Raw genomic sequence first — 27,361 nt, forward strand, 5'->3', positions numbered from 1 at the left:
AATCTTTGCGTAGCACTCAGCAGTACACACATACGGAATTTTCGAATCTTAAAATATTGGGGGCGTGGGGGTTGTGTTTCTATTTTTTTTTTTTACTTTGGCCGACCCCATACACACAAAAAACGGCATTGGGGCAACCAGTTTTGTTTGTATTGTGTGTGGGGTACTGCGACAAATTGACACAAGCACCACTCACAAAAAGAACCTCCGCTGCTCAAGAATACCAGTCGTCCAAGGGCGAGATCTCGCGTGATTATATGTGACTTCACAAACGCGAAGACGGAGCTGCCTTTTCCGGGTATGCGCGGATGATGACAGACTGTGTCCAAATGGATCTGGGAAACAGATTAGTTATTTAACAATTTATTATTTTCCATTCATTTTGACCATTTTAGTCAATACAAATGTAGAACAATATAAAATAACAGTGGGAACTAGTAAAATGGACCCCTCAGAACAATTAATACGTCTTACAATGTAAATATACCGTTTTTAATATTATAATCTTTCACGGAGTATGAAGATCATTGCTACTTGCAAATCAAAAGACGACACGATTGATAGATGCTTTCGTTTGGTATTCGACGTCCATACCATTAGACTAATAATGTGAAACATGTTTTTGGAGGAATAAAGTGGTCGAATTTTTTACTGACAGTATAATTTGTTTTGAACGATGAAGGAACTGTGATGAAACAATTCAATATGAACAGCAAAGGTCATTTGCAATAACTACTCATCAGAAAAACACAATTAACCATGCCAGAGACCAATTTTAATATTAGGGCAAACAAACAGGCGCAATTATGTTTTAAATCACATAGGCACTGCAATGTCAAACAACTTGGTCAAAAAAGTTGTTTATAAAACTTAACTCAAGTAAATGTACAATGGGTAGGCTTTAAGAAGATGGTAATCATTTATTTTAGAGTCACATTGTCCACAGCTACCCTTTGTAATGCTTCATTTACCATTCTGCATGTTTAACTGATCTATATAAAGACCAAGGATAGAGAAATACTTTTTGGTGACCAATACTTGCTCCCTGTTGTATCTAAAACAAAGATGAATCCGTCTCCTTGAAGAGCTGAGAGATGTGGCTTTTTTGAGAGAGGTGAGGGGGAGTCAATACAGGTACTCCTATGTGTCTGCATCAACCCTGTGAGCTGCAAAGAGTAACAAGCACAAGTCCAACATGGAGGACACTTCTTTGTACAGAAGCAGTCAAAAAAGATTTTCCTTCCAAGCACATCGGTTCAGTTCAGCTCAGTGGCATTGACTGTGTTTCCATTATCAAAAGTCAACTAGGGCAAGGTATCCCGAATATTATTGGACCAAGACACAATTTCACATTGGAAAAATCTCACAACACACCACCAAATAAAAGTGGCATAGATGCCCTCCATTATTGAAAATGCCATCTTGTGAAACTTTAGAGGAGATGAGTATGTCATAGCCATACTGCTACAGTGGTGTTCCAAAAGTCACTAATCACTTTTTTTTCCAGTGTCGTTTCAGTTATCATTCAGAATGATACGAGGCCTTCTGCACTTAATGTCTTACAGTTTTTGTAAGGATATCAAATCGCCTTGGCTCGTCAAGTGACAATGGAGCAGCGCTGCAAAGATCTTTCTGCCCCCGACCGACTGCAGTACACAGCTCCAGTGTGGGGAGTTTTATGGCTGTCACACAGGCACAAAGTACAATTGACTCTATCCACTGCTAGTTTGTCATAACAGGAACAGTTCTTGACAAACCACGCAGCGAATGACCTGCTCCCACCAATGACAAAAACACCAAACTCCTGGAGCAGGATAAATGATAAAGCTTTACCCATACAAACCTCAGGTTGTTGATCATTGGCGTTTTCATCAGTGGTTGTGGTAGCAGGCCTTCTGCTAGGTTGGTCAACAACAGATCCTGGTCAAGAAACTTGCCTCGGATAGCGTAAATGGTACTATAGGTACTATTTTGGTGCCAAGAACGTTTCGGTTCGGTTATTGGGTATTTTGATGTTGCTAAATCCAAAAACGACATTGGTCTTTCAGAATTGGCTCTAGTTTTTGAGATCCCCCAAACCCGTTTTTTTCCGGCCAAGTTATGACATTGGTATTCTCTTTGTGCTCCAAGCTTGATGAGGCTGTATCTGTCCTTTTAAGCATGCCCATACCATATTTTTTCATTTCTGATGCAATGTTGTGATGGACGGCGATCATTATCTCAAGACAGCCTTCGTTACGCAAATCATGTTTCTTGGGAAAATCAAGCAAAGAAAAAAAAAATCGGAAAATTAGTCAATATTAGCAGTGAACAAATGCAAAAACAGGTGTCGTCAAAGCACAAACTACTTTTTACTAACGATCAAATTCACTTTTGTAAAGTATATTATCATTCATTTATTTGTTCACTCTATCTCAAAAACTAGAACCAAATCAAGGAAACAGAAGCCATTCTTGGACTCAGCAGCCCAAACTTACCCAGACACGAAAATATATTTTTTGTTGGCCATTGTAAATATGTGCGACAGTACATTGCTGACAGACTAGAATCATTATTTGTAGTGAAATAAGTTTTAATATTAATTAAGTAAAAGTGGATCATTCCTTGCAGCATGTGATCTCTCACAAAGTAGTTGGAAATCAGTGGACTCGGGTAACAAAATAACCGCCTTTTGTCGATCATGTTGCATTTTGACATTTTGTTTGTTGGCAGGTTTCACAAAGTGGCTCTCTTCTTGCCATTCTGGCTACAAAAGCCGGAGGGGAACACTGAGCCAAATCAGGCATGGCTGCCCCAAAAGGCATTGCGAAGAACTCAACTGAACTGGACCTTTTGGTGGAAATGCAGCTTAGGTGCTTGGAAGTAACTGGGAGGGTCTCACATTGCTTTGGTATCCTGAGTGGTTCAGAGTCTCCTGACAGGACTTGATGCATGACGCCGCGGAACTGATACAGCACCTTGAGGCTCTTTTCTTCCCCCACACAGGGGTCATAGAAACCAGGGAGGCCTGACTACAAAACAGACGAGAAAAACAAACGAGAAAGATGTTGGAAAAACAAACACCAATACAAAAGTGTGAGGATAGACATTTGTTGTGCAGATCTACTGGATATTGTATTGACTAAAACAAGTCCTTTGTCCGCACGTTAGACCAGATTGGGGGCAAAGTGAATTGCCTTAGCATAAGCAGCATCCTCTTCAACAACTTTTTGTGGATATTCAGCCATGTGTTTCTGCACAGTCCTGCAGACTTTGGAAAGAAATTTGAAAATGTGGTCAAGTACCTTTGCGGCCTCGGTTAGGATGAGTTTGGAATCTTTCACCAGACACTGCAGCGGCACGCTCACGTCAATCACTTTGGCCCTTTCGTGTTTCCGGCTGTTGTCCGTCACAAACTTGCCATACCAGGCATTGAGGATGATGAGACCTGGTTTGGGAGGCAGCGGCAGGTTTATCAATGGCATCCATTTTTTTTCTCCGGTCCACAGTTGCTGAGTGAATCTGGCAGGACGTGTTTTCGTCTATTGTGCTGGTGACAGTTTCAATCCATTTTGATAGTGCTTAACATGTAGAACATCAGCTTGTTATTGAAAACAACACCAATCTGAAGGCAAAGCTTGCCAGACCACTAATGACTATAAAATACAAACCTTGAGAGTGACAGTTGCTGGATTTCTACAGTTGAAAATTAAACAGTGTGCCTTAAGTACTTGACAAGGGTGACTATCAAGGGAAGGCAAAAAGGCGCCAATTCTTGCAAGTCAAAAGTGTGGCGCAGATGAAAACACTATTATATCCCTTCTGAAAACATTCACCTCCTTTATGAGGCGGTCACAAAAACTCAAGCAATTCAGCAAATGAAACGGCTTCCACTGCTATTGAATTTGTTTCGGAGGAAGAAAAAAAAAGGGCACCGCATGTTGCACATTGGAACTAAAATGTTTGGAAGTTTTGGAGAGTCTCAAGAGAACTGAAGCTTTTCCCACACTGTTAAAGAAACATGACAACATGTATCTCAAAGGTTATTAATCGTACCCATTCGAGACTCCTCGGCTTCAATAATCCTCCGCACGGACTCCTGCATGAGTAAGACCTTCACAGACGAAAAAGGCAAACAGAAACAAAATGTGACATTAGATGGATAATCACGCAATCATGAAATCACATCGCCTTTCTCTCCCATTCCATTTGTGCATGGCCTTTCAACACTACAACAGTAGCGACATCTCCAATGAAGCGCTCACCGCCGCCTCGGCCTCCTGTTTCTTTTTGGCTATGTTCGAGGCCGAACTTTCACGCTGCTTCTCCAAGTCTCTGTGAAAAGGAGAGATGGGAGTGAATAAAAGCGGCTTTTCTAGCAACTTTTCTTCAATGAAATAAAGTGAACATTTCCTACTGTTCCTTCTGGGCCCGCACGTATGGCCGGATAATGAGTCGCTGCATGGCGAGGTAGACAACCAGCGGTCCAACTGTGGCGTAAAATACAGCACTTGGCAGAAGTTGATCAGTCAGGTGAATAGGGAAGAAGTACGTCTGGCTGGCTCTGTTTAGTCTGCAGAGACACACTCACTTTTATTATTTATAGCCAACCACATCAATGGTATGATATTTCTTTTGATGATACAAGGAAAACGTGCCCAAGGCCCAAAATGTCAGGCAAACCCAAGTGGTGAAAAACAGCTTCACGCTATTTGACCACAAATGTGCGACACAGTTCTCTGCCCTTGCAGTCCTTGTTTACAGCCAATAACATGTAAAATGCATTTGCAAACACATCTCTGAATTCGCTTGCAGCGTCTTTCCAATTTGAAAATAGCAACCTGAAGATTGTTGACAACAAACATTTAGCAAATCACAAATGGCAGTCAATTTTATTGGAAAAAAATGGGATGAAAAAAAAAATTAAACTGGCACTTACTTGACCTTGAGCGAGACACCCTGTGGCACCCCGACACTGACCGTGGCTCCTAAAACGCTGTGTCGACTGATTTTCCTCTCAGCGCCGTACTCCAACACAGTCCCAAAGAAACCAGACCTGCAATGCACGCATGCACGCATACGCACACACAAATACTAACAACTGGCTGTGCCAAACATCCACAGTCTCCAGTGGATTAAGAAAAAATAAATTCTGGCAACAAACTTTATTGAGCCCTTAATCTTGGTCTGGTCTTCATCCTGGAACTTGTATTGGTAGCTCATCATCATAAAAGTGTGTGGAATGCCCAGCTGCAAAGAGTAAGCGAATGTCGTGACTCATGGCTGACAGGCAACGGGACTGCAGACCGAATGGCGATGGACAAGCACTGGCAGCAGACCTGCACTGCTAAGGTGAAATGGCTGCTCTTGGTGTCCCTGACGATGCTGGTGTTCATGGAAGAGTGGATCCCCCAACGCCACTGCAGGTAACCCATCGTGTTTTTGTCCAGGTGACGGGCCAGCACCGTGCTGACGCCAGGACGCACGCCCCGGGACGAAAACTGGAGTCCGCATTGCGCCGTCACATAGCTGAGGTGGAACGCACACACAAACACTTGCATACTCGGCCACCTTTGAGTCATTCATGGAACATCTTTAGCCCAATCTTACAAGCGCGGCGTCAAATTTCGGAAGATCTTCATTCCAAAGAGAGGTCCGTGTGTGTCCCCAGCGCCAAGCTCTATCTGTGTGCACAAACAATATGTGACATGTATGGCAAAACGCCATTCACAAAAAGGTGGGGATATTCGGCACACACTGAGTCAAATGAGCCAACGCTTCTGATGGCGACCATCGCAAAAAAAATAAATAAATAAATAAAAATTAAAAATAAATAAATCTGGTGGATCTTCAGGACCCACTGAGCGACTGAGGAGGTTATGCAGGTACTTTTTTTGTTTTTATTGAACCACAAAAACATGGTGCGATTGCCACAAAGAGAGGAAGCGGAAAAAACAAAGCAGAGCATGCCGACTTTTTGAGAGGCTGCTGTGTCTGTCTGCAACACAGAATGTCCGCGCTTTGTTTTTTAGCCACAGGTGCAGACCCTATAAAAGGCTAAATCTAGTTGAATATTACTGTAAAGTACATTATACACTACACAGGGTGTTTTGGTACGGCAAGCTGGGTCTCCCCTGTGTAATAATGTGTCTTGATTGAATTGATTCAATGATGTTGCACCGCTGCTCACCAACAATTAAGAGTTTCAGTGCTTTTTGCACAACTTGCTCTTCTCTCACAATCAGACGAATGGCAACATTTATATTGGGTTGTTAGATTCATTAATGGACCAATAAAGCTCCACGTTCAATTCAAACTGGTATTGAAATCGTGCTCTCAATCATGCTGGTCACACGGTGATGTCATGAGGCCAAGACGACCACACCCATGAATTGGGGAGAGCGTCATCAAGAGGGTACAGAAGAGATACAGAGGGACTGAAACAGTCACATCCCCCTCCCTATCCATATTGTTGTGAAAGTGCGATATAAATCAGGATGCATTGTATTGTATTGTATATGTATGTAATGCAGGAAGTTATCGGTGGAGAAAAACAGCTATTGTGCTTGCCTAATGTGTGGACACAATTCTCACCTTGCTGATGGAGAAATGGGTGGAAACTTGTTAGAAAGCAGCCATTGGGTTGTATTTGGACAGTGTGCTTGCATGCAGGTTTGACTGCAATTCTCATTTGTCTCTTGACATTGCTTGTTCAAAAGGAGCAAGTTGTGCAAAACGTAATGTCACACTTGACACGTGCGTTCACAAGTTGAAGGTCACCGGTTTACAGTGCATGCTGAAATGTCCCCGGGCGCCAAAATCCTCCATGATTGCGAGTTGTGTCCGTGTCATGAGCAACATACCTCCCCCCAACCCTGAGCTGAAGTGACTCTCCTCAAGGCCAAGTTAATAGTCCCGCCTCCGTTTCCATTGTGTGTCGACAAAGAACCAGACAAGATGGCTGTGTCATTTGTGGTCAGAGGGGCCTGGGGAAGAACGCACAGAGTTCAGAACACCGGCCAAGCCACCCACTTTAATTCAGATCAGAGCATCATATGTCACCTCTATGGATTGTGATATGTGCATCTTATTGATTTCCACGTGTGGGACACCGCCTCCAACCATGTCTTCATAGTCCTCCTCGTAGCGATCAAAGAGGTCTGTGGCATCAACGCCCACACTAATTGTTCCCTTTGAACAGAGAGTGGGGAGAAAAACCGTGTCAAAGTAGTCGAGGGCTGACTTGCTCTCAGGAAGATATGGAGCAATAAAGTTACAGAACAAGCTTTTGAAAAGACACGCCAGCTGCCAACCGCTGAACTTACCTTGGGGTTGGTCCTTTGCTGGAGTCTCCTCTCCTCACGCTCCTTCTGAAGACGCTCGTACTCCTCTCGAATCTCTGCAGGAGTTCGTTTCCTCTCCACCACCTGGAGGAAAAGCGCACTGGATGACTTAAGCCCGCTACACACACACACACACACACACACACACACACACACACACACACACACACACACACAAAAAGAAGGATTTCTACACACACACACACACACACACACACACAGAAGGATTTTTCAAATCTTAAAACTTTGCTCATCTGTGATAGATCTAACTTGTGACGATTAGAATTTTTTTTTTTTTTTTTTAATCCGGCATTGAACAGATTTGCTCGTGTTAGGTGCGTGGTGTGCTCCAATCATCACAACACGCAACATCACATGCATAAAGGCTCTGTTCCACCATAATCAGGTATTTGGATAAAAATAATTCAAAAAATGTTTTGCTTGGTTAAAGAACAATTATAAATACAGAAGACAAAAAACACATTTTCTCTTAATGACTGAATGGCCAACTTGTTTTCATTTTTAGATAATTCAACATTTTATACTTAAATTGAAACTGGGCCCAACAGCACACTATTTTCCTCTCCAGAAACATTAATAAGATTTTAGACAAATTTGTGAGATGAAGCGACGTCAGAACCACAGTAGCAATTTTGCTGGCTACAACACATTTGAGTGAGCCTGGCTTGCTCAAAAGTGATGAGTAGAAACGGCAACTCTGTCAGGCTCTCAGCAGAGATTTTCACCTATTCAACTGCATTTGAAAAGTAATCAAATGACTCTCGCCAGCCTATATGGGGTACTTGAGCGATGCTAGCCGCTAAACACAAAACTGAGCAGGTGCCGTACAGTCCAGTGTCATCATAATTAAGTTGTTGTTTTAAGCGCTCTTAGTTAACGATTGACCGATATTTCTGGATGTTGTGCGAATCAAGTCAGCTGTTGTGCCACGATACGCTGCCGGGAACAACTTTTTTCAAAAATGTGAACCGAGGCATTGATGTCTATATATTACTTGGTTAGGTAAGGTTTATTTTTTAAGTTAGCATTCTCACCGCATTGTCGGTGAGTTACTGTCATGCAGAGCATGAACAATTGTTGCTGTCAGCCTTATTCACCAACGATCTAGAAACAATTCCTCTGAGGCAAAAATCTCACTTGACTTACCTCCCACCCATCAACATCCAGTCCACGCTTGCCATAGATATCGTAGATTGCTCGTGCCTGTGGATCGCTAAGCACTAGAAAAAGACAAACAACAACAGCAAAGTATCCAAGAATGCTGGCCTTGATCAACATTTGAAGCTGTCAACATGTAGCTCGTTACCTTCGTAAGCTTCATGTACCAGGTTAAAAAGCTGCTCCGCTTGGCGCTTTAGTTCTGGATCCCGATGTTTATCTGGGTGGTATAACATGCATAACCGCCTGTACGCCGCCTTCAACTGCTCCTGTGTCGCCTGAAGCATGACATTGAAAATACACATATTTTAAAATGAGGTATGGATAAATCAAACAAAAACCAAGTTCGTCAATACTGAACGAATAGCATAAAAACAGTAAACAGCCCGAGTCAGACACAATTGCCAGGTGGAGTGGCACTCCTGTCAGTGTCATTTGAAGGGGAAAATTTCCAAATTGGTAAACTACATTAAATGTTGATTATTGATCTTATAAATTACACTAACAACGTTGAGATGAAGAGTCACTTGTTCAATAAAAAGTCACAAGAAACATTGTAAGGACTTTTCCTCGATCAGGATTTTTCTTAAATTCACACAACACTCTTGATTCAAATGATCAGCTAAACAACAAGCTCTGAAGAAGCTTAATAACAATCCTGACCATTTGAATCGGGTGTCTCGCAGCAGAAAGGGATGGAAAACAGGCAGGACATCAGCCCTTGAAGACCGAGTTTGCCCACCCGTGTTGTTAAGCCCTTGCACCCCACGGACGTGGGTACGCCTTGGGCTCCCAAATGACAACATAGTGCCATGTGCACATGGCACGGGGCACTCTTCATTACAAATGGGGCCAAATGATGACGCTCTTGATACCCTGACATCAAAGTCGAACCTAATCAACTGCAAGTAAGTCCAGGTGCAGTAAGCGGCGAAAGCATTAGCACTCGAGCCCTGTACCCGCTGAAGTCATCCGTCAACGAAACAGCTCAGTCTATTGTGACGGCCCGTAAAAGGGCGCTAGCATGCACTAGACTGGTCCAAGCGGTTTCGTTGAAGTAACACTGTCATCTTCTATAAAACGTGTTTGTTGTCGGGGAAAACGTTTCGAGCCGCAGACGGCAGACACCGAAATCAATGTCGAGGGTGACAAATTAGCCGTTTGGCTAACGTGAAAACATCGTGACAAGCGTAGCCGCGACCAAAGTCGACAGACTTCTAACTCAATTTCTTGAGCACGCTTGCACACGCACAAGTCACATGCGTCGTGTACCTCTCGCCGGACATTTAGTAGAGAATAGTAATCATCACTGGAGATCTCCTCGTCGTCTAAGGCAGACGCCATGTTTATGCCCGGTCATTTCTTCTTCGCTCCTTCGTCCGCGTTACACAATATGGCTTGTCGCCACACTTGCGCCATCTTGTGTAGCGGGTGTGCAACAAAACCACACTTCGAGTTCTCACCTCCATATTTGCCTAGACATGCTGACGTTTGACACTGTTCAAATGATAGTTTCTCTTCAAAGAATTCGACTTCTCGTGATGTTGTTGTTTTCAACAAACCTCGAGTGCACAATAATTACATTTTTAGACATTGTAACATTACATTTACAAATATTTAAAATATTTCAAATTACACATTTTATTTTCATTTTAATGTCGTTGCAACTATGTCCGCTTTTTTACTTAATGACTAAATAAATGAGATTTATGGGCATATCCGATACAACCAAAAATTTGCATTATTCAAGCAATTTTAACATTCGTAACCTAAACCCAGCAGGCAGCAGAGGAGCTGTCCTTTCAGCACCATGCCGTCCCGCATTTCAGCACTGATGGCCCGCATCCTGTTAATGTAGAATGAAGGCTATCCTTAAGTGCATTATTTGCCAAGAGTGCCAGCAGCAACGTGTATCAAGCTCAATAATCTGTAATTAGATCGCTTGTAGTTATTAACGCGGCCATACTATTGTCAAGCCTAGCTGTGCCACAGTAATTGAAAGAGGGAACCTTAAACGCACTCCGGACGCTACGAAAGTGTGCCTTTGCGTCTAAATCACTAACTAAACACAACAGCTAAATCTGCTTCAGTTAGCTAGTCAATGATTCACACAATGGTGAGAATGATATTGGCACAGCTTGTACAGTAAAAGTCTTTTTTATATGGTGATGACGCAACATTGCAGGACATGGGAGCTGCCTTGTTGGAAAGGCATTTGACAGGATTGAAGGGGCACGGGGGTATCAAACCCAGTAGTGTAGCTTAATGGTGTGGGATAAATTGGCTCATGATCGACTGGTGCTCAGTCCAGGCTAGGGATGGTTGGAATAATTGATTATTTAATAAATATGCTGTGTGTCAGCATAGTGGAATTGATGGGTAATTCGTCAAAGAAACTAAGGCCAAAGCAGAGTGCAGTATATCACTGCAATCAGCAAAGGTGCTGTTGATTCGGACTCAACAAGTCTCAACGAGTTAGCGGTCAAAGTCCCGCCGTACACTGAGCGAAACGACATGGTCTCATTTTGGCTCACGGTTGCATTGGGCTTCAAGTAAAGTGGCCCCAAATGGTAAAACAAGCTGAATGACTCATGCTATGACTCTCATTTCAGAGAGATTTCAGTTTAGTCAAACTCTCCTGGAATTACTGAAGTCAAGTACGGTGGAGCTGTCGAGGTAATTTGTTACGAGGCTGCTTTTGCAAGCCAAAATGTTCACAAACCAAGGCAATTTTTTTCTGCTGAAATGAATGGAAATTGAATATTTCCGTTCCAGCCCCAGAGCCAAGTTGCCTTCGTGAGTGCCGGAGCAGACACCTCACAAGAAGCGGACGGCCGGGGCCCTGGCTGACACGCCCGGGTCCGGGTTCTTGTTCTGTGTTGACTGTTTTCAGTCAACATAGTATCTCCATTCATTTGAACTTATGGAAACATTCAAATGGAATGCTGAGCTGAAAGCCTACTGCGGAGTCATTGGAACCATACCCAACACAACCAGAGCTGAAGGCACTCCGCCTGAAAAGCGGCACAGTCCAATGGGACATTTTGATTGTAGACAATGATCTGTTTCTTGATTACTATGAGAAATCATGAGCATGATCAGTGCCTTCTCAAGAATAAAAATCATCCGTTCATTTGTTATTCATAGTCACATTTTATCATATCATGAAAGTAATTGGAGCAATTGGAGTGTCATTTTCTAAGTGTGTTTCAAACTGCTAGCCCAGGGGTAGGGAACACCGGTTCCTCGAGAGCCATATCCTGCCTGTTTTAGATCCCTTCCTTCTCCAACACACCCGATTCAAATGATCAGCTCATCAACAAGCTCTGTGGATGCCTGAAACGAGCATGAACAATTGAATCAGGTTTGTTGGAAAAGGGAGGGAGCGAAAAACAGGCAGGATATAGCTCTCGAGGAACTGGAGTTCCCTACCCCTGAACTACATGTTGGCCCTTTTGACTGCTGCTTCTTTTGCTCCCCCCTACCCTGCTTGGAGAAAAGGTGAGGTGATGATGACCTAGTTGGATGTTGCTGTACAGATTTTGCCCCCCAATGATCTCGACAAGATCGGAGGTGGACACTCTCCCTGGATGCACTGCTCTGGAGAGTTCTGCATTGAGCATCCGGGCTGGGTTTTGAGGAGGACCCCGTTCTCCAAAGGCATCTTGCTTTATTTTATTAAATGGACTATACACTATTCAAACTAACATTTTTTACACCACATTATGTATTAGATGTTGCCCACTGCATCCATTGCAGCCTGTCCCCCCCATAGCCCTTCTGTGGGATTAAGATCAGGGGATGTTGTTCATATTTGTCAACTGGGCTTGAGAACTCCTTTGAGACTCATTTGTGATGAACGGCTATATAAATACATTTGACTTGACTAAATTAGGATACTGTAAGCAACCGAGAGCATGGCATGGATGGAAATATTCACCAAGCAATTGTAAAACCCTCTGAACTGGTATTGATGATCTATTTATTTTATATGGGATGAGGTTTAGGTGTCTAAACAGAAACTCTCTCTCTCTCTCTCTCTCTCTCTCTCTCTCTCTCTCTCTCTCTCTCTCTCTCTCTCTCTCTCTCTCTCTCTCTCTCTCTCTCTCTCTCTCTCTCTCTCTCTCTCTCTCTCTCTCTCTCTCTCTCTCTCTCTCTCTCTCTCTCTCTCTCTCTCTCTCTCACACACACACACACACACACACACACGCACACGCACACACGCGCGCGCGCTCGCACACACACACGCAGACGCAGTTTAGGTGAAGAGGGGGAGACGTGTGTGTTTATGTATTCGTGTGCGCGCGCGCGCGTGTGCGTGTGTGTGTGTTGCCAGTGAGCGGCTGGCAGCCAATCGTAAGTTAGCCTGGTTCGGACGGACTCGTCGCACGCTCCTCCACTCCCTCCGCGTGCTGTCCTTGCCGTGCACGCGCGTGGTACCCACGGTCGTGAGGAGGCGGAGGAGGAGGAGGATGTTGCGCGTGAAGGGGAAATGGCTGCCGAAAACAAGCCGGAAGGTAAGAGAAATATTCTTAGATTCATTCACTTACTACGTGTGGGTGCGTGTGTGTTTTTTTGTTGTTGTCTGCGAACAGTTTGAGGTGGCGAGCAGGCGAAACGCGCGTGTGGAGACATTTTTGCCTGGAAAAAAACCCCACAAACAAACAAAAAAAAATTACTAAAACCCAAACAACCTAACCAACCAAACAAAAAGCACATCTCCGCTGCATGCCGTCTCCCGACGAGCAGGCGGGCGTCTGCAAGGTGCACGGAAACAACAACCGGGCTAATATTAGCCTGCTTTTCTAGTTAGCTCCAAAGGACGAGTGCGGGAAGTGGCGTGTTGGCCGTGGACGTGGGCTCCGAGCTAAGTTCAAGACAGCGTGTCAGGCGGCGTCGACCAACTTCTCCTCTTCCTGTGACTACCTCGTGCCACTCGCTATTGTTTTGAGGAGGTGTCACTCGACATGCCTTGAATGGAACGTGCGCAGCGGTCGCTCGAGTTGTGTGATTGGACTCAACGAGCGTCTTTGACCTGCAGCTAGCAGCGTGTCAAACGGGCGAATCCGGGTTCCGCCGTGTTCCTGGTGCCACTTTGCCTCCAAGTACTTGGCCTATATTCGGGAGGCTTTTCGCGTAGAACGTGTGTGTCCCCACTTAGCGGCTGGCCGGGGCTGAATGCCGCCACACTGCACTGAGGAAAGGTTGACGACGGAGCTTTGCAGCGCCTTGCACACAGGGCAAAGTGATGTCTTCACACGGCTCACTAAGTTGAAATGAAAGCCATTACATTTAGTGGAATATTGGACCAAGCGTGGAACTGTAAGAACGCAAGGTGGGAAATAGGGGAATCAGCGACCTAATGAGGAGTTTGCCAGCGCTTGCCTCCTATTAAAAAGGTTTGACAATCTCGCAACAGCTTGATTGAGTCACCTCAAGTATAATGACGCTTGTCAACCTGACATGGACTGTCGATTGTTTTTCAGGCTTAAATGTTTCCATTACTGTAATAGGTCCTCGCTCGTGTAAAGAAAAATGAAAAGAAAGAAAAAAGGTGCCCACGAAATCACTACATTCCCTGTTTATAAACTTTTCGCAAGGCACTTCGAAGCCTTATAAGCAGAGTTCGAAGTCAGCAACTCCAAACAATTGTGATTTTCGGTGGCGCCTTGTGGGTTTGTGCTCAGAATTTCCTCTGTCCATGGGAGGAATTCAGCTCGCGGATGCAGAGTCCCACCAGGGGGTGATGTTGAGCTACACAAACTCACTGCGAGTCTGAAGCGTCTGAGTGGGCCACAAATGAAGACGTCTGCTTCTGTGCGAGGACAGTATGGCAAGGACTTCACCATGTGGCATCTCCACGTATTCATCAAACAAACGTGGTGCACACAAGCTCAGAACCTCCACTTGAGAGTCCCACTCCTTAGCAGGGCAAGATCTTTTGAGTGGTCGTCGCTCCATGCAAATGTGGTCAGGTCTAAGAGGCACACTGCAGCTGTCAGGCGCCTTTTTGACCTTGGGGCTTTGCAGGTAGCGCCGATCGCTCCAAGTAATTTGACATCCCAGACGGCGACAACGATGGCGGCGACGGCCCCTAACCACCGACACCTTCTTGTTGGGTGAAATGCAGGCAGAGGACCACGGCCCAGTCTTGTTTGCTCTGCCACTGTTTATGCCCTGAGCTTCTCACTCCAACTAACTCTTTTGTCAGGGCCCTTGGCAGTCATGTTTTTTATTTATTTATTTTTATTTTAGTACCCATAAAAAGCAACATGCGGCGATTACAGAGCTCAAAGCCCGGGGGACACTACAAATGTGGCAACATGGCATGTCTTTCAGCCCACGAGAAACCGAAACTAAACAAAGAGCTTGACATTTCGACAATTATTACCTTAAGTGTTGAATCGTTTATGAACGTACAATTAAATGCAAGGTCAAACAAGTTGCAGCCGCACCAGAGGTGGTGCATGTTCTTTGATTGCTAATTCTTTCACTGCCAGCCCTTTTCAAAGGACAATTCCCCATATTGCCAGCCATTTGACATCATTTGGACAGATTTTTCAAGAGACAAAGAATGTTGTGTTCTGTGACATAGAAGCCACCTATTGAGCTGTTTCCCTGCTTGAGAGGATCAGCAGCAGAGCATAGGGTGTGTCTGACCAAAAACCCTGGTTCCCAACTGAAAAGAGGAGAAAATAAGCTTTTTTTTTTTGTGGGAAGCAATACATCAAAGCAGAACGGTGACTTTGACGCTAACGGAGGTGGGCATCCTCAGTCTGCTGAGTGTGCGTTAGAGAGCTGCCGTCAGTATTTCAGGTTGGCCCAGTACGTCCGAGTGGCCAGTCACAACCAAACGGTTTCGAGAACGGACTTGCCTGTACTACGTCGCGCACAGGTACCACATGCAGCCAAACAGAGAAAAAAAAACAAAGAATGTGTGGAGTTTGCCTGTTCTCCCCGTGCCTGCATGGGTTTTTTCCGGGCACTCCGGTTTCCTCCCACATTCCAAAAACATGCGTGGCAGGTTGATGGAACACTCTAAATTGTCCCTCGGTGTGAGTGTGAGCGTGGATGCTTGTTCGTCTTTGTGTGCCCTGTGAATGGCCAGCAACCGTTTCCCCCTTGTGAGGTTAAAGCGGATTGGAAAATGGAGGGATGAGTTATACTTTTTAGTCCCACAGACCTCAATGACTTGTCCACGTTGTTTGTGTGTGTCTGTTGTTTTTATTTACATTTTTGTATTTATTTGGCTGCATGCCTGCTTGGGCAGTGCCTGCTTGAGTGATTTGTAAATTAGGTTCACAATGCCGATTGGCTGATGCAAAAAAGGGACGCACAGGGCCCACGTGGGTCAGGCTGAAATACTGACGGAAACCAGGATGGACTGATGGAGTGCCCACGTCTGGACGCTGATGTATATTTGTTGCATTTGTGGCACTTTAACCCAGTGATTCCCAACCCGTGTGCCGTGGCACATTAGTGTGCCGTGCGAGATCATTGGATGTGCAGAGGGAGATTTTCCAATGTCAGTTAATTGGATGGAAAATAATTTATTTTCGATTAAATAAATGTGGTTTTAATTGATCTACGCCAAGTATGTGTCGTAACAGGCCAAACAATCAAATGCTCTTCCGCTTGATGACAGAAGGTACATAATTAAACTGTGTCTCCATCTTTTTCAGTTGTTTTGCTGAGTGGTGTGTTGTGAAATCTTTTCACAATGTGATGCGTCTTGGTTCAATAAAAGGTTGGGAAACACCTGCTGTGACCTGCAGTCTGTTTCCACCATACATATGCCATCCATCCCTATTTGAGTATGAGTTACTGAAAGTTGTCCAAGTTCCAATGCGGAGGTATTTCTCTCCCTCTCCCTCGCGATCATCGTTCCAAGCTGAGACTTGCCGCCTAATCATTTAGTCCTCGGCTCACGCCAAAGCAATGCAACACGGCTCGTCACGACTGGGCCTGACAAAGTTGAACTTCACAGACAAGCTGGGCGAGACGCTCTCCCACGCCTTTACCACTTGAAAAACTTGACAATTACATTTGGCAGTTGACGAATATAAACGTCCACAGCAGTGAGTGACTGAGTAGCATCTCCACCCATTCGAGTCAAATCTTGTTTGCAAAAGGGGGCTCAACTTCGTCATATAACTGTACGAGGTGAATAATACTGTATCTCAATGGTGTGTTGTTCTTGTTTTGTATGTTGTGATACCTGTTCTGTTTGCGCGGGGAATTTCCCCAGCCATCACTGGCTCAAAAATGATTGTCCCCCCCCTTTTCTCCACTTTGTTTTGTCTTTGCTTCCTGAAGGACTGAAGAAAGTTCGTAATCCGGATCGAATGTACAGATCAGCCGTGTGTTATGCTGGCCACGGTCCACCAAAGAGTATCAGTGATGACACAGAGACTAACAGTAAGAGTCCGTTATTAATACTGCATCACCGCTGCCAGAGGCCACGCGCTGGCCAATCAATTATTCATTCATCGATTCATTTATTTACTCCTCCATTGCATCCCACATCCTCCCTTTTCCTCTCTGTGCTCTCCAACGTAACACCTCCAACAGCCGCTCTGCTGATTGAAGTCTCAGCTTTGCGGGATCGCGCAGTCAATAGCTGGAGTGTTGTCGTTAACTAAGAGGGATTGTTCAATGCCGAGACACTGCCATCAGGGCTGACTAAGAAAGCTCCGAGCCGTCACATTTGGCTTTTGCTGTTTTTCTGCTTTCCTCCCGCCTGATTTTGCCATCTCATCACACCTTCACATCTGCTCGTGTCTTCCTCCAAACGGACACGCGTGTGCTCTCGGTCGAGGCGGCGCAAGCAACACGGAGAACGTCACAGTTGAGGTTTTTCCCCTGTAGCCACAAGCGCTGAGAGTGAGAGCCCGGCAAATCAGTTGCAAATGTAGGCCAAAGCCTTGCCTTTTTGTTGTGGGGGATTTTCCCTTCATTCGTCTACAGAAAAAAAACAAAAAAAAAAAAAACGGGCCGATTGTTCTTCTGAAGAAAGCAGTGCCTTCGTTGTTAATGAATCCACCAGCAAAGAGCACTGTGGCTGCTGATGTAGACTAGAGAGCGGCTAATTAAGTGTGCTCATGTACTGTCATTTCAAAATCGGGAATGTGAGATCAGTAGCAACCCCTTGTGAGACTACTCGCTCAATATGTGTCGCTGCTGCGCTTCATGTATATTTTTTAAATTTGTGGCTTTCTCAAAAAAGACGGTTTGGGAAGATTTAAAGACCAGGCAATAGATCTTCCAGATCTGTGAAACATTGATGAAGACTGCTGTTGTACTTTTGCCCTCTCTCTCAGACACACACACACACACACACACACACACACACACACACACACACACACACACACACACACACACACACACACACACACACAGATGAACGTGGCAACAGACATCTCTTGCTATTTTCCCCCCTTCTTGTGTTCCCGTGGGGTGTTACAGTATGCGACTTGAATGCAGTCAGCCTTAATGTCATTTGTGGCCGGACACTCTTCTGGCACACAGAGATGCCATTCCATTGATCTGAGTAATCGTCTGAGTAATTGTGGGAGCAGTTATGCTGGCGAGCAGGCTTTTGTTTGTGTGCCTGTGTTAGCGGAAGGGAGAGCGAGAAAAAGAGAACCAGAAGTGTTGCATGGAAGTGAGGGAAGGAAAGAGAGGGAGAGCGAGAGAGACCTCACCTCTGCTCTCCTTGAGATGGGATTTTTATGGATGGCTGAGCTTGGTGAGGGCCAAGAACACATAAAGAGTCATTTTCAGTTTGTTGCAGGCAGTTAACCGTGTGTGCATGTTTGTTGAACTTCTAGTAATAGGCTTTTTTCATTTTTTTAGCTCTTTGACTTTTTGACCCTCTTCCCTTATTATGCTGTGTTCCACTACATTACAGTCAGCCACGTTAACGCTGTATCCAGTCGACGCTAGCAAGGTATACATGCATGCAGATGCGGAAAATAGCAACGACAATGCGTCTTGTAAGACTTATCGGAAGGAGAGAGGAGATTTATTATTTTTTTTGTTCCTTTTCCCAGGAGGTCAAACACCCCAGCGAGACGCTGGCAAGGCGACAGGCAGTGCAACGCATTTTCCTGCTACACTTGTGGGCGCTTTTTGTAATTTTACTGTATGCAAGGGTGTTGTCCAAATGGCTATAGGCCAAATGATGAAAGGAATTGGTTCCCCACTTGCACACCAAGGCTATTGCAAGTTTTCCCATCTCGTCATCAAGAGGCTGTGGGCCCCCAAACGAAATAGACTTCATTGAAAGTGCCTGGCCAAATGCCACCCATCTTTGTTGTTGCTCAGATATAAAATGGATCACATTGTGCAGATAGTAGAGGTCGCTGGAAAGAAGAGTTTTCTTAAAGTTGCTGAAGTTTCAAAACTCCTGCATTAGCAAGTTGTGGGGATGTGGGCTGTGAATGAAACGTCATTCGAAGATGTTAGTGCAGGGGTGGCCAACCAGTCAGAGACTAAGAGCCAATTTTTTTACTGTGTTACTGCAAAGAGCCCCCCCTCCACACACACACACACACACAGACATACGACCAAACAGTCGCGCACATATGCATGCACGTCACGACGAGCAACAGCCGGAGCGCCTAAACATAAATAAAACCTTAAGACGCAAACACACAAATCTTTTTTTTACCCCCATTTCCTCCTCCCACCGCTCGCGGTCGACTTGGGACCAGTCTGCCTGCTCTTGGTTGATTGCGATCGACGTATTGGGCACCCTGCCCTAAAAACTGAGGTAATTCGCTGACTAGCTTAGCACATAGCACTTGGCGCCGTTGTCTGTGCTTGATTGGTGATTCAGTTATCTGATTGGTTGCCCTCTTTGTCAATCGAGTAACGGGATTGATGATAGGCTGACGTAGTGCGTTCTGTGTATTAAGCACCGTTGTTTGAATGGCAGCGCCATCGCCGAGGCATTTTCGACAATTGTTGTGTGAAAGCCTGGGAGCCGCATGAACCAGCCAAAGAGCCGCATGTGGCTCGTGAGCCGCGGGTTGGCCACCCCTGTGTTAGTGTGCTCGGAAAGCCAAGGGGGCGGCATGGCTCAGTGGTAGAACCCCCAATCGCCGCATCATCAGTTGATAAACGAGGTAAGATTGTGAAGCGCTTTGAGTACCAAAGGTAGAAAAGCTCGATACAAGTGAAAGCCCTTTTACCATTTACCAAGATGAGTATGCGCATGCGGACGTTGTCAAGATTGGTCAATTGACAACTAGCTGTCAAACTGCTTACTGCAACTTTCGATCGAGATTCGATCAGGAAGAGTTTATTACATTCATATCAAGGACCCGAAATTGTGCCCATGTAAAATGTGCCAATCAACAGCAAAGTGAGCTGTTTGGAAAAGTTGGGCGCACTTGACGTGTGAACGCAAAGCTCAGTTGTGCCGCTCATCCCGCAAATGGGTGCTCCTCTTCAAAGGAGTTAAACAACCCTTTTTGACGACAATCCAATACCATAGTCAGAGGAGTAAAATGGACCGGGTAAATGCTAAAAGTACGACTTTGTAAGTGTTCACCAGCGAAGCTTTTTTTGCTGCTCGGAGCGGGTTTACGTAAAGACACATTTTTTTGGACTGGCATAGAAGCAAATGATTACATGTACAACTGACCATTACGCTGAATGTGCTGCAGTTTTTGTAACCTGCAGATGCACGTAATTTTCCAAATAAGACTTCTTTCAGATTTCGGTGATTAAAAACCAAAACCAAAAAAACCCAAACATTTTTTTCAATCTTGCGGCTAGCGACCCACTGGTTGTGGAGCCCTGTTGTTGCAGACACTCACTGTTGAGCACTGCACCTCAAAGGAGCATGGTCAGACTTCTGTCGTCTTCCAAATGCATCAATGTTCTATATTTGGGAAAAGTGCAGTATCAATATTTGTTACTCACTGTACTATGAACGATAAGAATGGCAAAGGCAGCACTGCATTAGTGGCAACGCACGCAAGAGCTTTCAAGGTTTGTCCCCAAATGGTTGTTGTGATGCGCTTGAGCTGAAAACGAATGCAGCAGCGGCTTTGACCAGGATCATCCCCGCCGTCAGCTCGCCACCACATTCCTTCCATGTTCCTTGATTCCGACGTGTAGGCGGAGCCTTTCCTTCCTCACCACTGAAGTCTCACGTCGCATTCTCTTGGTTGTTTTTATTTCTTCTTTGTTTTTATCCATTTTCATTGGATTGACTTTGAGGAATGCTGTCGAAACTGCAAGATGATATTGGACTGTGATTGTTTTGTTTAGTTTTTTTTCCCCCCCTCACGCATGCTGTGGATGGATGCCATTTATGTTCTCTTCACTGAACTGTATTATATTAAGCCTGTGTTTTTGTTGTGATTTTTGATGCGCTTGCATTGATGGAATCAACCCTTGAAGAAGATTGCCTTTCAAATCCCCTGCCTGCTAGTGGTGCAAGTCATACACAGTTAGTGTCACACTGCTTGACTGTTTGAGCGTCCATTTAATAAAGGATTAAGTGATCAAAATAGCCCCTTATCTGCACAAGTGAGCTTCATTGTTAGTTGCAGAAGGTGCAGCAGACGACAGCACATTTCTGCTCCCTCTATTGTTAGGAATTTCATGAAAGAGGGACGGTTTGATACATTTGTAATTATGATGGCCAATTCGGATGTTCATGTATTTTATTTGGGTGTTCTTGATGCACCCAAACTTCCGGACTCAAAAACGCACCTGATTTAAAGCTGCCACAAACATATTTGTACAGACCTTGGCCACTTGACATTCAAAGCCGCAGGTCTTCACGTGATAGCGTGGGAAATTGGCAAAAAAAGAAGCCACACAGATGGATTAAAAATAAAAAAAACAACAACAACTTTTATTTACCTTAAATGCAGAAAGATGCTTATACAGGGTCAGGCAACATATATAAAAGGCAAATAAAGTAAGGAAACAAAAAATGTTTTTTATTTCTGGAAAGTACATGTAATGCCATTCTGTTTCATTGTGTTTTAAAAATTAAGTGGAGTTCTGGTGACGCGAGCTCGGCCGGTTGATTTTCGTTTCAACGCACATACATCCAGTAGCTCTGAAGTTGGTAACCCATAACAAGATCGTGTTTCGAGCTGGTACGGGATCATGTCTGCCAAGATTGAAGTGCAAACGGAATGCTCGTTGTGCTGCAGTTCCAGATTCGTTTGTTTTGATAAACATTTCCACAATGAAAGCGTGATGCTCACCAGTCCAATTCATGGCAGCAACTGAAAAAGAAACGAAAAACAATGGCATTATAAAGAAACAAGGCAAAATGGCATTATATGTACATTTCGAAAATAAAAACACTTTTTTGTTTCTTGACTTTATTTGCCTTTTATTTAACCTACAAATGTGTCAGATCATTTTGCCTGACCCTGTATATGCAGTGTTTCTCAAATTAAAGAATATCAGTCCATAGACATTTGTGTCACAAATAAAACACGCGGCAATTTGTACGAATCAGTTCAGGGTTATGTGTTTTTTGGTCACTTTTTATGTTGTAAATTGCTCCACGTTGATTTGAATTGTCCAAAAATCAATGCATGTCAATGGGGATTTTATAATAATTCCAATTTGACTAACTACGGCCCCGGAGCGAGCCAGCCAAAGTGTTCTCATTGGCAGCTGGTGCAATGTTGACGCTTGACGGATCGGACTTGCAAGAACTCGTGTGACTCGCACGAAATAGCCACCAAAACACGTCATATGTACATCATGGTAATATGCTTCAATTGTGTCGAAATATTCTCCATTCTCACTCGAGCACCGGTGTTCCTTTCCCGTTAGCAATGTGGAACTTGGTGAGATGATGAGGGGACAGCACGAATGCTGAACAGCGCCACACCTCCAGCTGACGCGTTGTCAAAGACATCGCAACTATTTTTGTTTGTTTTCAACCTGTGAGGGCAATTTCACCTTTTTTTCCCAAATATGCTGAGCAAGTGTTACAGGTGTTTGTGTTCCAATGATTAGGCGACAAGGTGCACATTTCAGTCTTAAAAGCTCACCATTTTCTGTAATTTTTGGACACATTTCTCTTTCTCGATCTGTCAAGCACATGTGGCAAATCGACTTTTTAATTTCTTTGTGTGAGGTTTGAATTACATTTGCTGTCCGCTGAGAGGGTGAGAGCAGTGCACCGTTGCGTAACTTGGAAGTAACATTGTTTGTGACTCTCTTTTGAACTGATATTTGAACATGCATGAGACTGTAACAACCTTTTGAATAAAAGATTTTTTAATAGAAGACTTGCACATCTAAACTAGGGCCCGACAAGAGGGATTTTTGGAAGATATTCCAAATGTTGGCAGGAAAACCCCCCACTAATTGCTGCTTTAATCGGCCGATTAATTTTAAAAATATATGGAATGCATAATCCTATCAATTTATTTTCCCCAATGCATTCCAACGGGTGTCAATTATTTGTGGACTTTCACTATTCACGTGAATAGCAGAGGTCAACTGTAAATGTATGATTAAAAAATATATAAGTTCCTTTTGGATTCCCAGAATGCATTGCATAATTAATGATGTTTTAAGGACATGTAACCTTGTCATTTGCGTGTTTTTTGATATCAGTAGTTGAATGTATAATTTGAATATAAATAAATAAGAAAAGCAGTGTTACATGTTCCGAACAAGTGCTGTATAAATGGTTAGACTACATAAACGTAAAGGCAATCAGCAAACATGGTCCTTCCAACATTGGCCGATTCTTGTGGCCAATGTTTGAAGGGCCGTGATCGGTGGCTTCAATCGGTTGGGCCCTAATCAAAAGGTTAAGTGGAGATGTCAGACGACCTCGGCAATCGAGCTTGTGAAGTTGGTGGATGTTGAAGTTTTAGTAGCTTTGAGTTATCCTTGACACTGATAGAGAAGCTTGAGATCGATCTGGGTGGCATGTGGAAGGCCCGTGCATGCTGCTTAACTACCCCAGTACAAGTAGGACGATCCATTTTGAAGATGGGCCGTAACAATCAATGATGTTGTGAACTGCATCGCCCGTACAATATATATAATCATCAGTCCGAAGTTCATCCATTGGACTGCTGGGCTTCTGTTCCATGTATAACTGCGGATGTGCAAACACTGTAATAGTTTGCAGCCTTCAGCTCTATTAAGCTGCTGTGAAGAATATTGCCATCCGGACTCTTAACTCTCGATTTGCACCACCAGCAGTGATTTGTTGCACGATCTATGGGCAAAACATTAGCTTGCAATTTCACCACAATATGGGCCCAGATTAAAACGGAAAGCCGTCAGTCTGCAAACGCGCTGAGACAGAGACAGAGGAGAGGGGTAGGCGGGGCCGATGGGACCCCCGCTTGCGTTCGGGGCCTCGGATATTGATTTAAAGATTTGTTTTTGTCAGCCTTTCCAGGCTCATGACCCTGGCTGTCGTCTTGAGGGTGGGGCCGGAGCAAGCCAGCGTGACACAAATACACACTCAATGTTTGCTTCCCTGCCAAGGTCAATCACAATCCCAAATCAGCACCCCCACAATAATGTTGGATTGTCTCATTTACTAGATTATGCCTTAATAACCCTTTATGGCAATCCCTGTCTTCAACAAGACTCCCCAGGAGCCTTACGCACACAATCGTTCGCCAATTATATTGATTTAGTGAGTTGTTCGTCTTTACCAATGATATGTCATTCAATACAAAGATGCTGAGAAAGCTCAAAAGCTGATCTTTAAAATGACATGACTGAGAGATTGTGTGGCATAGCTGCAAACTTGCTTTGGTGCATACCGTCATACTCGGTGTGTAATTTCATCTCCTAATTAACGGTCTGTATTCCAAATCTGGCCTCCAAGTCAGCTGCATGCAGGCTGTCTTGAGCTGTTGAGATGCTCGACGAGTCTTATCAGGTGTTGCCGAAACCGGAATCCAGCAGGACATCTGGGCGAGCATGAATTTACTGTTGACAAATAACAGCTGAGAGAATAAAAGTGTGATGAAAGCAGAGAAAGCTCAGCACTCAACCGCGTTTATGTTGCGTTGACTTTTTAGTGCCCCGGGAGCCTCGTGAGGCGCGTTTCCGTGTAAAATCAAGCGGCTCTCAAGTAAGACAAGGACTGCCAGATTACAGAAGGCCGAGTCTGAACATCTGAGCAGCTGAGTGCCACATCTGAAACTCATGCTTTATTTCATTGCGTGGCCCACTGTTTGAAAGAGAAGAGGCAAGAGGAAATGCAGTCATCTGTGAGCAAGATGCATACATCACAGTGGCGCTCTGTTGCATTTGAAATTGTCTTTGACAAACGAAACACAAAGCGTTTGTCCGTTGTGATGATACACCGCGGCGCTGGCAGAGCTTAAAAAGGCAACTAGCAGATCAGTTGAGAACTACAACCCCTCGAGCGCCTCTACGGAGCCGATCTTTGGCCGTCAGACATTTCAAATCTTCCCATCGTTTTGCTACCTGGCAAGTATTAAAACTGGCAAACCAACAAATGCAGAATCAACACGCAAAGGCTTCCAGTGAAGATGCAGCTCCATGCTAACTTTCAAAGTTGGTTTTTTTTTTCCATGTCATGTTTTCCTTGTCTATTGCCACAAAGCTATTGACATGGTAATCAAGTTTGCCGTATCTTCCTTTGAAGTTTGTTTTTTTTTTTTATGAGGAAGATGAACGCGTGCATCTGCCTTTTCAGTCTGACCCCAAGTGAGACGTGTGCTTGGAAGGCTTGAGATCAGGATGACTTCACGCTCATGGACAAGGACATTGCACGCTGATTTGTCGGCTCGGGTTCCTTTGCAAGCGAGGGAGGGCCGGAAACACCAAGATGAGAGTCAGCACGTCATGTACAAAACGATGGCAGAGGCATTATTGCTGCTGCTTTTTTATTTTTGCCTCTTTCACGTAGATTCTCACTGTAAAAGTTGATTTCCTCAGATTGGAGTTGAATGAGTTATTCTGGCCATGAGAGGGCTCTTGCAAGGGTGCCGCCCTACCACTCAACAACTGAAATGAAATCCTAAAATGCCAAGATTGCATAGTTTTTTTTTTTGGATGTGTATTTTGAGACAAGCGGGATAAATATGATATGGGTAATGACAAGGTGCGTTCATCTGAGCCATCTGTGATTGGGACATTCATAGTTCCAGTCTACGGCGCAGACGCTGGTTCCCGTGGGGCTTCTTTGGGAAGTCACATCGAAGCTAAACATGGCATTGAGTCAAAGTGGAATGACAAGGTCCTTCCTTTCAAATGGGAAAAGCAGCTCTGTTCCAAATGAATTTGACTCCACTCATCGTAAGTGACGTCACAAACGAAACACAACAGTGCAAGTCTCGAGCGTGAAAGTGCGGCTTTACGAAGACGGCCTTTAAAAAGAGCTCGTTTGAGCCATGCATGCTTGCCACGTTTATTTCAATCAGGTTGGTACTGGAACTGAGACTGACTTAAGAGGCGGAATGCTGTTGATATTGAAATTCACTGCCACCAAGTACCGGTAGTCTTTCTTAAATGTGAAGTTGGCGTTCACTTTCCTGATGGCTTAATTGAGGAGCTACAAAATTAACTATGACCGCTATGATGATGTCTAATGTACCACTAATCAAGTGACATGTATCACTCGTGATTTGTGTCATCAAACTACCCCTTAAAGCTCGCGTGCCGAACGTTTTTGTTACCTTTCGAAAAATTTATTTTCACTCAGGCCACTACTCAAGAAGATGACACATTGCTGATTAAGCCAATCAGCTCCTCAAACGTCTCGCTGCATTTTTCAGTGTTTAGTCTTTTATATATCGTGTCCATCGGCGACAGTCACAGCATGATGGTGCCTCGAAAATGACAATGGCAGTGCGTCCTCTTGTTTCACGTTTGTAATAATCTTCACCAACTATATTTGGTATGTCTGTGGCAGAAAATAATCCTACGGTCATTATTGTGTCAATAAAAACAATAATTGGGGGGAAAAAAACATTGATTGCAGCAAACAAATGGACGTCTTGCTGAGTCCTGAGCTGCCCAATAAGATGCCTGATGTCAAATACATGAACAAACACAGCAATAATAGAGTCTGCATTTTACCCCGAAGAATCTTTTTCCCCCACTGGCTGTCTGTCAAAACATAATAAAAATGTAGAATCACACACAAGGGTCATAATATGAATTGCCTCGGTCATTGCGAAGCGACAGCTCTGTTGTGTTGCTGTAATGCAGAATTCCAGCCAGCTACATATGATAGCTTTAAACGTAGGGATATTAAAAAAAAAAAAAAAAAATATATATAGTGAGTTGATGTCTGCAATGGGAACTGTGATGTGATGTCAGATGTACAAAATGTGTATATATCTCAGTCACTAGGTAATTGCATTTGTGCGGCACGGTGACTGCAAGTGGTCAGCTCTATTTGGCCATCAGTGCTGAACTTTGGCGTTTGAATCCGGATTTTCTCTCTGAGTGCTCCGTTTTACGCCCACGTTCCAAAACCTGCGTGGTGCTTTGATTGACGCCGCCCAGTTGTCCTCAGGTCTTTTTGTCTCTTCTTGACATGTCCAGCAATTGGCTGGAAACCAGCCCGGGTTGTACATCTTGTGTCAAGTCATCCATTGCACCAGTAACGATAAGCAGTGATGCAGTAGAAGATCCACAGAAGTGACACGTACACTATGTCAGGGGCCCCCAACCTTTTTTGCCGCACGGACCGGTTTATGTCAGACAATATTTTCAGGGACCGGCATTTAAAGTGTGGCGGAAATAATACAACAAAATAATATGGTATGAGCTGCATGAAAACTGTGGTGTTTTCGAAATATAATAATAAACACAAGGAGCGTCTAATCTGGCCGCAACACTCTGATCGCTATGGT

The 27,361-nt window shown here is 44.3% G+C and overlaps 2 protein-coding genes across 2 annotated transcripts in view; one reads left to right on the forward strand and one right to left on the reverse strand.

Moving 5' to 3' along the window:
- Positions 1-753: 753 nt before the first annotated feature.
- On the reverse strand, positions 754-9,899 carry dnajc11a (DnaJ (Hsp40) homolog, subfamily C, member 11a). Its single transcript, XM_019865207.1, has 16 exons — positions 9,774-9,899; positions 8,650-8,779; positions 8,490-8,563; positions 7,305-7,406; positions 7,042-7,170; positions 6,843-6,965; positions 5,590-5,663; positions 5,319-5,508; positions 5,144-5,229; positions 4,919-5,035; positions 4,397-4,552; positions 4,245-4,314; positions 4,036-4,093; positions 3,285-3,427; positions 2,882-3,011; positions 754-1,166 (listed from the first exon to the last, which is right to left on the reverse strand). The coding sequence occupies exons 1-16, from the start codon at positions 9,843-9,845 to the stop codon at positions 1,141-1,143; spliced, it is 1,680 nt and encodes a 559-aa protein (XP_019720766.1). The 5' UTR covers positions 9,846-9,899; the 3' UTR covers positions 754-1,140.
- A 2,918-nt stretch (positions 9,900-12,817) lies between these two features.
- Positions 12,818-27,361, forward strand: part of camta1a (calmodulin binding transcription activator 1a) — a 330,976-nt gene continuing 316,432 nt past the window's right edge. Inside the window, exons 1-2 of the mRNA XM_019865117.1 lie at positions 12,818-13,018; positions 16,818-16,919. Of these exons, the coding sequence (XP_019720676.1) occupies positions 12,994-13,018; positions 16,818-16,919 (127 nt within the window). The 5' untranslated portion in view covers positions 12,818-12,993. The remainder of the gene's footprint in view (positions 13,019-16,817; positions 16,920-27,361) is intronic.

This window comes from Hippocampus comes, unplaced genomic scaffold (assembly GCF_001891065.2).
Source record: "Hippocampus comes isolate QL1 unplaced genomic scaffold, H_comes_QL1_v1.1 scaffold124, whole genome shotgun sequence".
NCBI classification, from domain to species: Eukaryota; Metazoa; Chordata; class Actinopteri; order Syngnathiformes; family Syngnathidae; genus Hippocampus; species Hippocampus comes.